The sequence below is a fragment of the Gymnoscopelus braueri genome, assembly GCF_963280865.1.
Source record: "Gymnoscopelus braueri genome assembly, chromosome: 20".
Classification (NCBI taxonomy): domain Eukaryota; kingdom Metazoa; phylum Chordata; class Actinopteri; order Myctophiformes; family Myctophidae; genus Gymnoscopelus; species Gymnoscopelus braueri.
The window spans coordinates 30,946,604-30,959,607 of record NC_137622.1 but is presented as its reverse complement, the minus strand read 5'-3'; the positions used below and the strand labels follow the sequence as shown (position 1 = coordinate 30,959,607).

The 13,004-nt window shown below is 42.2% G+C and overlaps 1 protein-coding gene across 3 annotated transcripts in view; it reads left to right on the top strand.

Moving 5' to 3' along the window:
- The window catches only part of ldb2a (LIM domain binding 2a), a 109,543-nt gene that overhangs the window by 16,544 nt on the left and 79,995 nt on the right, over positions 1-13,004 (top strand). For all 3 annotated transcript variants that reach the window (XM_080416997.1, XM_080416996.1, XM_080416998.1), the window contains exon 2: positions 9,929-10,031. In XM_080416997.1, coding sequence (XP_080273123.1) covers positions 9,929-10,031 — 103 coding nt within the window. The remainder of the gene's footprint in view (positions 1-9,928; positions 10,032-13,004) is intronic.

Here is a 13,004-nt window from a genome sequence, read left to right as displayed (position 1 = left end):
ATGGTGACAGCGTAGAAATGTCCTTCTCACTGCCACTCTCAACTCTCACTCTCACTATGATGTTGTGTTTTTAATTCATTTCATTTCCATTACTTGTCTTTGTGGTTTTGTGGTGCTGTTTTCCTCTCTGCACTGCTCCATAAGGTTGTCAATTACTTTCTCATCATCCCATTCTGTCTCGCCTTGTTATGGGTTGTTTTAGGTTTTTTTCTTCCTCTTCCTTTTGAGTATTTTTACGTAAGACCCTTGGGGGCCTTATATAAAAAAAAGAAATCACCTCAGACCTCACGAGGCAAGAATTGGAATAGTTTTCTGTTCTGCTTCATATGTTTCATCATTTACAAGTGTGAGTAAATACACCAGAAATACAATGTATATACTAATTCTAGATGTATTAGTGGTAGACATCATTCACTTTTCAATTCATTTATATTAATCTAATCAAAAGCGACTTACCAGTCACTGGTAAGTCGCTTTTGATTAGATTAATATAAATGAATTGACCTGGCTGGGGTACACTGTCTTGCTAAAGAGCAAATTAGATAATAAGCAAATTACAAAATAAATGGTAAAAGTGTATTTGGCAATATAATTTTAGACCCTGAAAATACATTTTACATTTAATTTAGCCACCATTGGTTTAGCAAAATGTCAGCATTAATGCAGTGAAAACTCCACACTCTACTGTCTCCTCTATTGTCTTCTCTCAATCAGCTAGTGAGTGACCAGACTATTCTGTATAACGTCCAACAGCTGAGGAGGGAGATTTATTTCCAATCCAAATATCGTTTTGTGGCTTGAGGCAAGGTGCAGCATCATTTCAGCAAGCATGCAGTAAAAAGAATTGGGACTTGAACACTGACTCCATCTGTACCCTAGTGATAATGGCAGTGAATGTATGGAGGCTCCTCAAGGACAGTTATGTTTTTAATGTTTCCTCCCTGAATTCACTTCCAAGTAAGGCCAGTGGTCCTTAACTGACCAATGCACCTCTACATCTTCTCCCCATATCACAAAACAACCCTGATCTAATGCACTCGAAATAGTATCTTGGGATTTATTTATTTTTCAAGATTCACTTTTAGTCTTTTTATGCCTTTATTGATAGTACAGTAGGTAGACAGGAAACGGGGAGAGAGAGAGATGGGGAGTGACACACAGCAAAGGCTGTCAGGATCGGGACTCCAACGCGCCACGCGCTGTCAGGCTACATTGGAGCCTAGGTGCCGGACCGTTGGCCTAGCGGTCCAGGCCAGTGTGACAAATAAATACACCAGTGACAAACTAAACTATAAAGTACTGTATGTGCAAAACTATGTGACCAAGATATGTACACTATGTACTGCAGTATGTACAGAATTTAGTTGCACGATATGGTGCACGATATGTACGGTTTTAAATATGTGATTGTCATTCCAGACACACTGAATACTTCATCTTGGGATCTCACAACAAGACTTGTGGTTCTGTTTAGTGGTTGTGTTCTCTCTGACCTTAAGATACTTGACAACAACAGAGCTCCCCAGGGCCGACAGTGGGCCAAGCTCTAGAAGCCAGTCAAGAATTGAATGGAGCCTCTCAGATATTGTTAATTCACTAAGGTTAGGCCCTGGACACGCCCACACTCTTGGAGGCCACTCTTGCACAATAGACTGGCAGCGGAGGCAGAAAAATACCCCTCCCTACTAGAAGCATAACACTGCATGTGCTGGAAGCACAGTCGTGTTAACCAGAGAGAGAGAGAGAGAGAGAGAGAGAGAGAATTGTCATCACCCACTATTTTGCCATTTTGTGTATTACTGTATGTTACAGCTTTGTGTGTGTGTATGTTTGCGTGTGCGTGTGTGTTCACTTCTGAATGCTCCTTTGTCATGTAAACAATGTTTGCCTAATGCAGTGGTTTTCATATTTCTTGTGCCCATGCAAGGCACACTAATGGGAAAGTCAAAATCTCAAGGCACACCTGTATTCATAGCAAAAATTAGCCGATCTACAAGCTCAGGGTTTTTTGTGAAAAAATAAAACATAAGTAAATAATACAATTTAAAATGTTTTTTTTTTTGGTGTAGGATTTGACTCTGTATTAGGAAATGAGTGCACACAAAGTACTGATATAAAGTAAATTTAGGTAATATAACAAAAATAAATCCCAAGCTACACATGGACTTGTCTCAAGGCCTAGTGTATATGAATGTTTTCATTTTTTATCGTGTGTGTGTGTGTGTGTGTGTGTGTGTGTGTGTGTGTGTGTGTGTGTGTGTGTGTGTGTGTGTGTGTGTGTGTGTGTGTGTGTGTGTGTGTGTGTGTGTGTGTGTGTGTGTGTGTGTGTGTGTGTGTGTGTGTGTGTGTGTGTGTGTGTGTGTGTGTGATAATACACACTGCGTCCTCATTCCTGCCCTTATGTATATTTTCTATAAGCGAGGGACTTAACCCCGCCCCCCCATGAGTTCTGTTGTTATTTACCTAACATCCTCTCTATGCTGTCCCCTCCAATCCTCTGGATTTCCCACAAATCCCTGGGGCTCAGACCAACGGGTCGTTGATTTGTGATTGTGCAGTGGCCGATTGACACATTGATAAATCCCCCCGCCCTCACCCACCCCCAGCACTCGGACGCAACCGATCTGTTGGGATCAACGGGGAGCCTTATCTTGTGATGGGCCGTCATGTTGTGGCGGAGGACATGTTAGTTCACCTCGGGTTCCCCCGGAGTTGACGTCTGATTTGTAGCGTCTGACAACAAACATCGGCACGGCTCGTCAGAGCGCACCAACCGCCAGCGTGAAAGGGAGGGCGAGACGCAAAAGTCTGTCAGCGAGGCAGCAGAGGAGGACACTCACAGAGAGACAGAGAGACAGACAGACAGACAGACAGACACAGAGAGAGAAAAGTAGAGGAGCAGAGAAAGACACACTTACAGAGTGACAAGGTCAGCATAATTGTGAATCCCCAAAAAGAGGACTCTCTGTCCGGCCTCTTGGAGATACTTAAAAGATACTTAAAGTTTACTCAAAGGTGCTTTATAAATCTTATGTATTTATTCAAAGTGTGCCTCTTATGAGAAAGGGTCTCGAAGTCATTGGCTTAATTCATGTCTAGCATGTAATAATGTAAATAATAGAATAATAGCCTCAAACACATGCTAATTTAACAAAAAGAAAAAAAGAGAGCCTACTGACATTTGTATTCAATGTGAGAGTTCAGTGCATTCAGCACAGTGCATATTATGATCTGAGTGAAGGAGCCACAGCACAAATTGGTAGCCTACCGTGGCATAAAAACCAGTGCAGGACCTTCTACAACGGGTGTGTTGTGTTCGGAAATATGCTCTGAGAATCTGCAACGCTTCAAGTCTGACTTTCTGAATGACCCAAGAGCACCTGGGGTGTGCTCCCAGCGCTATTAAGTATAATACATGTTCACGGGTTCGTTCGAAAAGGATTTCCGAACAAACCCATGAACAGGCACTGTATACATATGCTTAATGGTCTGTGGTACACGCTAAGCAAAAACTTGAACATGTTAAAGGAGTAGTTCACCCAAAAAATTACTCAATTGAGTCTCCTACTGGAGACTCCGCTGGTCATCAAATTATTGGCTCAATGATGCGACAAAAACATATCTCATATCATAAACAAATCTCCATGAATTCAAGGCTTCATGTGGTGTGTAAATGGTAGAAAATAAGAAATTGTTTGGGGTGAACTACTTTTTAGGACCCAAAAAGAGGAGGGATGGATGGATGGATGGTTGGTCGGATGGATGAATAGATAGGAGAAGCGAGAGCTGTTACAGTATGTTGTTGCACAGTATTTTGCACACCTCACACATTGCTTTGTATGGCAAATAAACCTTGAACTGGGATACCCTGAAGAGAGATGAAAAGAAGTGAATCAATGCTAACTTCAGTTGATTTCATGCGTCCAGCACATTTTGCTTGGCTGAGAGAAACAACGTCATGACTGTTTAGTGTTTATTGAGTGGAATTTGACAATTTCCTATTTTTCAGACAGATTGGACAGCAGTGTTGTTGGGCAGTGCTGATCTGCTTTGCTGCTGTTAATTGCTACTGATTACTGGTAACCGGTTGGTGGATTGTTGACTGACCAGAAGCCATGTCCTTGTGGTGTTTAATTAAGACCTGAGGCGATTCTTAAAAAAAATCTAAATCCTAACAGTTCTTGGGAAAAAAATCTAAAAAATTTTTTTTCAAGACTTTTCAAAAATAAAATAGCTATGAGCTTGTATATCTGCTACTTTTGAATAGCCAAAGAAAACTAAAGTGACACAGATGCGTTCCAGGTCTTAGGGCGCGCTCCCACCAAGAGTTGGCTGGCCGCTGTTTGCAGAATCTGCCAATGCATTGTCAATGCAAATGCGTTGATTCACGCAAGAGCAGATTTTTCCGCTAGTCGCGCAGACCTTGCGTTTATCTGCTCTCCGCGACTAAGCATAAAACTGCTGGAGGCAGGCGCTGATTTTCTCCCTCTGTCCAATCGGGTGAGTCGAAGGCGGACCGTCTCAAGACTCAGGAAGCAACATGGTGCTCAAGGCAGCAGGCACAGGCGGTGCGGGCTACGGGGAGGCTCCTGAAAGTGAGTGACAGGCGCGACACTCCCGTTTTTTAGAATCCGCTGGCTGCAAAAAACTGTGGCCGCGCACAACCTGCGTTTAACAGCGGCCAGCCAACTCTTGGTGGGAGCGCGCCCTTAATGGGTTAATTGTGTATTTACTGTATTTCAATTTGTTTTTATCCAACTGTAGAAAACCAAAGGGTACATTTCCATGTGTGGACAATCAATTTTCTACAATATTCTATGCTATGTCTTGAATTAATCATAACACAAGGGTCCGAACAGTACAGTAATGATGTACAGTTATATGCCCTTGAGATTTGATATGTCCTTTTCAAACAACAATCCTATAGCCTACAATCCTTTGGCATTGTCTATTGTAGCCTATACGTATACAGTATTATATACAATACTGTAGGAGCTAAAGACAACTGCAGGAGCATGCAGAACCATGGGACAGTCGCAGAGAGAGTATCTGAGTTCAGTTCCATGCGATTCAGGCAGCTTGTCTCTGCGTGGCCAGGCTGTAGGGGTGCTTCGGCCTGTCTGGCTCAATGCCAGCAGTGTTCCCACTGTCTGCAGATGCGGGCCTGAGCCCCAAACCTGGCCCTGAGCACAACCAAGCCAGTCATCTACAGCACAACAGAAGTGGTTCTCAACCAGTGGTCCGGGGACCACCAGTGAGGGTGTTCCAAGTGGTCCCCAGCTAAATGATGAAGAGTTGGTAACCAAGTGGACCCTTTATAGATCTTTAACTCTTGAGAGTGTAAAATGAAACCAAAAATTATTGTTAAACATCTGCGTTACTTAATTAAAGAATTGTTATTTTGATCAACGTTTGCCTGTTATCTCTCCTAATGGTACCAACATCAACACAGCATGGAATTGTGGTCAAAATCGTATCCAACGACAACAAAATATTCGTAATAGTTTTGGGTTCTGAGAGTCTAAATCTCATCAAACGGTGGTCCGTGGCTCAAAAGCCGATTTTAAATAATGGACCTTATGAAGGTTGAAAACCACTGAGCTACTAGTATACCCAATGCTGGCAACAAGGATTACTGGCTGATGGTTGTCTTCTGTGTAAGATCTTAACACAGTGTTTTTATAGTTGGCGTTTGTAGTTTTACTTTATCTCTTAGAGAGGAAGGCTCCGGTAAGATTTGATCCTGCTGTAGACTAGCAGGAGGCAGGTATGTTATCTCTACACCACCACACCGAAAGGCAATCTGTATTCAGTGGTAATAGTTAGAAGCTTTACATTTTGTATTCATTGATTTAACCCGTTAAGACCGGGATGGCATCTGTGTAACCACTTTAACCATTAATTTATACTTTGGCCATTCAAAAATAGCAGATATACAAGCTCATAGCGCGGCACCGAGTGCCGCGCTATGAGCTTGTATATCTGCTTGTATATCTGCTTGTATATGTGCACGCACAGTCGCGCACATGCAATTAGCAATAATGGAACCAAGGCAGTAAACACACTTCTTTTCTCTTCTGTTTGTTCTGGAATTGAGTCAGAATTGGATTCTACTTGTTTTTCTTTTTTCCAAGGAATATGACTTGGTGGAGTAGTAAACAAACAAAGTTCATGTTATAAATGGAAAAAATATGGAAAACTATCAAGCAAATGGTGACTTAAGTAAAATAGTATTGCATGACAGAGAAATGGGAAGCATATATAATACTGTATATGCTACGTCACAAGAATATTTTGGGACCAAATCGAGGAACGTTTATGGAGCAGGATGTTGAATGGTAAATGGTGCATTTATATAGCGCCTTTATCCAAGGCGCTTTACAATGATTGTGCATTACATTCACCCATTCATGCACACACACATTCATACACAGATGGCGGAGGAAACCATGCAAGGCGACCAACCTGCTCGTCGGGTGCAATTAGGGGTTCGGTGTCTTGCTCAAGGACACTTCGACAGTAACTAGGGGAGCCCGGGTTCGAACTGGGAATCGGCCGCTCTACCTCCTGAGCCACTTTCAACCTGTCTTTCCTATTGTGGGCATGCCATTATAGGAGAAAACATTGTGAGCCTGTAGATTGGCTATTTTGTCCACGCAACACCATCGTATGATGAAGTATAAAATAGGGCTTAATTGGTTTAACCGTCTCATCTGTCTTTGATCAGAGAAATTCTCTAAGAATGCATTTTTCTTTTCTTGTTTCTTTTTGTTGTTTTGGCAGCAGCATGGATAGAACAAAATGTGTTTACAGGACATTTTTACTGAATAAGTTGTTTAACCACTATCCTAGACTAGTGTGCCTATTCTGGGCATGTCATAATAGGAAAACATTTGACGAAAATAGCAGATCTACAAGCTCACAATGCTTTGTGTTGGGAGCTTGTAGATTGAGTAATTTCGCTGAAGAGATTTTGATGTAGAGGGAAAAAAAGAGGGGGTCTAGTATTGGCCCCTGGGGGACTCTGGTCAACAAAGTATAGGGTGTAAGTGGTTAATGCATTTACTGTTAAAAATCACAGTGGAAACATGCAGTGCCTTGTACTGTATGTTTAATGAAATGCGCACAAATGTATTGTAGGCTACATTTTACCGTGTCAAATTCAAGTGGCAGAGCATATAGAACAGAATAAAAGCTGGTCATTTAGTCAGATTGTGAGTATGTGTGCATGAGAGTCTTGTTAACCCTTGGCTTGACTCTCAATCCCAAGAGGCTCACAAGAGGATCTAGTGAATTCAATGAGCAGATTCTGTCTCTCATTCTGTCACGTGTTTCTGTCTCATCTTATTTTCTTAATACCTCTCTCTCTCTCTTTATGTCTTCCTCTATCTTTTACTCTCTCTTTGTGTGTGTGTGTGTGTGTGTGTGTGTGTGTGTGTGTCTGTGTGTGTGTGTGTGTGTGTGTGTGTGTGTGTGTGTGTGTGTGTGTGTGTGTGTGTGTGTGTGTGTGTGTGTGTGTGTGTGTGTGTGTGTGTGTGTGTGTGTGTGTGTGTGTGTGTGTGTGTGTGTGTGTTACTGTTGATCAGAGGCGTTGTGGAGTTTACTGGGCAACCACTTGAAATGCTTTCTCCTGTCTACACCAAATCTCCTCGCCCCAAAACGCTTTTGTCCAAAATAGAGACACCAGGTAGAAAGTGGTCATAAATTGGGACACATCAGCTGCATGATTGCCAATACCGATGTCGTTAAAAAAGTCAAACAACGGCCAAGATATCGTCCGGACCAATTTATCTGTTGGGCTGTAAACTGCAAATTCAACAGCTCCATTCCAGAGAGGGCCCGTGTGGCATTCTTTCGCTCCACCCCTAACTTAACCCATTAAGACCTGAGGCGATTCTTTAAAAAAAATCTAAATCCTAACAGTTTTTTGAAGAAAATATAAAAAATATTTTTTCACGATTTTTTCAAAAATAGCAGATCTACAAGCTCGTAGCGCGGCACTCGGTGCCGCGCTATGAGCTTGTATATCTGCTATTTTTGAATAGCCAAAGGCATCTAAAGTGACACAGAAGCGTTCCAGGTATCAATGGGTTAACTGTCTCATCCAAACAAATGAATAGAGCACCGAAGTCTGACACCATTGACGCTAGAGGGCGCTGTCACAGTGTTATTTTTTTGGAATGGATTTCCCATAGCGGAATCTTAGATTGTGTCATATAAGAGCTGTGTTCCGGAAATAAACAAATCAGCTGGGTGATTTTACTCATGTGGATGTGAAGCATCAACCGTGTTTCTCCAAACACGGACGTTATCAAATGTAACTCAATATCATAAACGACACATGCCTGACGAAATCGCCGTGGGGGTTTGTTTATTTTTGCAACACAGTTCTTATATGACGCGATCTAAGATTCCCCTATGGGAAATCCAATACAAAAAATAAAGCTTACGTCAGGACTTCTATACTCTATTGAAATAATCTTTAACCACTTAAACCCTCTAGACTTGGTAAACTGGACCTGAGTTGGCTCTGTACGTGGACCGCTTTTTTTTTCAGTCTACACCAAATCTCTTCCTCAAAAATAGCCGATCTACAAGCTTACAAGCGTTGCAACGTGTTGTGAGCTTGTAGATCGGTTATTTTGGGCTAATGTTCCCCCCAGAATATGGATGCTGGGTTTCAAGTGGTTAAAAAAAACATGGCTGCTCTTTTTCGGGAAGGCCTACGCACCAAGCCCCAGTTTAGGATGGAGACCCCACTCTGGATCCTCACTGGACTTGACATTTTCATAACTGATCATTGGGATGTTTTATAAACATTTTAATCTGTGGTGACTCAGCCAGTTAATTTGTAAACCTCATACTGTATTACAAAACTCCGGGCTCGTCGCGTGTGACCTTTCCCCGTTGCCCTCACTTTCCTGTCAGCTTTCAGTCTCTTCAAGACAAAGCAGAAATGTAAAAAAAAAAACGAAACAAAGACAAAAACAACACAGCTGTATTGTGTAATGTGACCTGTATTGTCACTCCACGAGACTCCTGGCCGGTCTGTTAATCGGGGTTAACTGACTGTTCGGCTAGTTGGTTATCCCCTAACACCGGCTCATAATCACCTATTGATTGATAATCACCTGATTGATCGGGCTGAGCAGTGCAAGAGGGGTCAGGGCTCAGCCGCTCGGATCATTGCCACAGCCGCGTCTCGGTACGCACGCTCTTCTGCTATGAGAAAACGTGACCCCTGTGTGTGTGTGTGCGCGCGCGCATCTGTGTGTGTGGTGTGTGTATGTCCAGGTTACTGCTCATTGTTGCTTGATGGTGCTTGGTGGTGACAGCGCTAATTGTGGACATATGGGGAGGTTACTAGTGATCACCCGCGGCCCTGGCGACGAACCGATGAAACACGCTGATATGTCATAACATGCCAGGGCAGATTAGCGTCAGTCGAAGGGGTTTTGAGGGGTTGTCCCTGCCAACATTATCATTTTGTATAAGGAGGGGTGGGTGATCCATAACCCTAACACTGAACCAAACACATTGTCACGTGTTATAGCGCATGTTGTCCTTTATAAGTTGAGCTGTCACCTTTATAGAATGACTGCAATTTTTTGCATTCCTCAGGTTTTCTGTTTATATACCAACTTCTTCTGTATTGACACTTATTTGAAGTCAGCCATATAGCGTTCTTAGCAAATGTGATGTTCTTGTATGTCACTTAATCCTCTATACTCTAAACTAATACTTACTTGACCGGGGTCGGGCTCTGTACTTGGTCCGCTCTTTCCTCCCTCCACACAAAGCATAAATGTGTTTTCAATCAGAAAGCCTTTGGTGTGAATTCAAGTTAAGATTAGATAAATCTAAAGATCAAGTTATCTCTGTCATCCTCTCCGTTGACCCTCAACCCCTATATGTCTTCCTCTGACAGGAAAGCGACAGTTTGTGGTGGGACGCGTTTGCCACAGAGTTCTTTGAGGAAGACGCTACGCTGACCCTCTCCTTCTGTCTGGAAGACGGACCAAAGAGATACAGTAAGATACCTCCCTCAATGCACCGGGTTCACACGAATAACTGGCAGACGTGCGTTCAGATCAGAGTAGACCAGTGGTTCTCAACCAGTGGTCCGGGGACCACCGGTGGTCCTTGAGGGGGTTCCAGGTGGTAACCAAATGGACCATTATAGATCTTTAACTCTTGAGAGCATTTTACGCTCTCAAGAGTTAAATTATTGTTAAACATATCTGCATTACTCAATTAAATAATTCATATTTTGATCAAAGTTTGCCTGTTTATCTCTCCTATTGGTACCACATCAACACATGGAATTATGGACACAATCTTATCAAACGATAACAAAATATTCTTTAAGTTTTGGGTCTGAGAGGCTAAATCTCATCAAATGGTGGTCCGTGGCTCAAATGCCGAATAAATAATGGACCTTGACATGAAAAGGGTTGAGAACCACTGGAGTAGACCATCGATGCAGGATGTACATTTTACACCCTATTATAGGACTCTGGGTCCATCATCTTGGCAGACTAATGGGAAAATGAATATGGGGGTGTGAAATTATTGCCTCAAACTGCTCTATGTCCAATGCCAACTTTTGAAAATCTCAATCAGTCACTACTCTCTCACCACACAACAACCACACACTCAAAGGACGTTCTTCTTATGCTTCTTTAGAACTGTTACAAAGTGCTTCATAAAGAATGATAACGCAGGGAAGAAAAATAAATAACCGACTTTAGAAGAAGTGTTGGAATCGATGCATAAATGCATAAAAACATGCATAGGAAAGAAGAAACAAAAATACAAGGTGTTTTAAGAAGTGATGTATTGTCTCTCCTTGGCCTAAGCTCAATACTTTAGTGGGTTAACGTTCCTTTTAAGCTGCACTCAAAAATAAGTTGGCTCTTGCAAAAAGTTTTACAAAGTTTTTTTTCTCCACTTCTTTTTTTTTCCTTGTTTTAAAAATACATTTTGGTTGTTTCTGCCATTTTAGAAATGCCAGAGTTAGCTGTACACAACAGCAGTGCAAGAGCAGAGTTCCTCTTCCTGTTTTGCTTGACAGACTTCCTTTGTGCCATAAATCGATCCTGTGCTTTTCTCAGGAGATACGGTAGACAGTATATACTCCAAGAAAAGTGAGACAAAGAAAGAAACCAATCTTTTTCAGCAACGGTCTCATTTTGCTATAGCCATTATACTCTGTTATCAGAATGAATTTTACTATGATGTATTGCTGTAAAAAAAAATTACACTTTGTACCTTTTAAGGAAAGGAAAGAAAAAGCGGTTATGTGTTTTGTAACTGACAGCGGTGATACGTCCCACAGCAGGGGGCAGGGCTCATATCGTTGCTGTCGGGTGGAAACCTTCTATGTCCAAAACCTTTCCTTTTTTTATTATTATTTTAAAAAAACATTTGAAAGATTATGAGATTATTTTAAAAACATTTTAAAATAGTGAAAATAGAAGATCTACAAGCTCCCAACGTGTCGCATCGCGACACGTTGGGAGCTTGTAGATCGGCTATTTTCTCTACTTTTGTGTGACACTCTCTCGCATGATGTAGGGCATTAATCTACAAAAAAAACTAAAACATAAAAAGTTGAAATGTGGAGATGCAAGGTTTCTGCCCGTCAGCGGCGATATTGTGTTTGCAGTATTGTGTGCCGTTCAGCTCATCTGCATAGGTTTGGTCCTACGATATCAGAAACATATTGGATATCACACAGGCTGAGAGATAAGGACTCGGCAGCTCTGAAATGCAGGAGCCGACGTACGAGAGAGAGAGAGAGAGAGAAAGAGAGATAGAGAGGGAGAGTGGGAGAGAGAGTCAGCAAAGTTATGGAGAAGAGCAAGAGAGAAAGACAGAGTGAGAGACAGACAGACAGGCAGGCAGACAGACAGACAGACAGACAGACAGACAGACAGAGGGAGTGGAGGATTGTTGCTAGCCAGGTTCTCGGTTTTCGCTTTTCAAAATGTAAAGGTAAAAATCCCCCGGCGGCTAAAAGATGGTCCCCTGTTCCCACGGGAACAGCAGGCTTAACGCCATGGCGATGATGAGTCACCACCAGCCGCAAGCCTTCCTCCATCCAGGTGTACTACAGAGTAGTGTGGACACACACACACAAGCACACACACACACACGGACACACACGGACACACACACGGACACACACGGACACACACACACACACACACACACACACACACACACACACACACACACACACACACACACACACACGAACACTCACGGACACTCACGCACCCACAAACACACATAACTCCCTTCCGCCCACCACCTATATATGTCTATCTATCTATAGAGAGAGGTCTCTATAAAGTAAGACCAAAGCATCACAAACAAGCTGACGTTAAACTGCTGGAATATTACCATCAGCAGCAGCATTACAAGCAGGAACTCAACATGCAGTATGTACTGTATAGCTAATGGCCATGGTTATATCATTTTAAATGTTACATTTTAGTTTGTGTACATACCAATATCATACATCTTTTAACCACTTGAACCCCCCAGAATCCGTATTCTGCTGAAAACGTTTGCAGAAAATGGCAGATCTACTGTGACTATCTGGGGACACAGGGGAGAAAAGTTTCCTGCACCTCAAACAATAATGATTAATAGTGGTTGTGTTTGATCAACTGAATTGATCACCTCAAATGAGCCCAAATGACCCTTATTGAATTGAGTACTTTATTTACAGTTTGCAAAAACAAGGCACGGCGGCACAGATTTATACAAGATAATGTGAAAAGGATAACCCAGGTAAGCCCTCTGGGCTTGTTTCCATTAAGGTCCTGTGTATTCAATTCATCGAGGGTACATTTGGCTGCGTTTGTAAATTCTCTTGAGTTAAATTAACACTCAGGATTTGATGCTATAACCAGCATGTCCTGATCTGTACCGTAGCACACTGTCAGTCGGATGTCCAAAACCGTTCCTTTTTTATTATTATAAAGAAAAGGAAA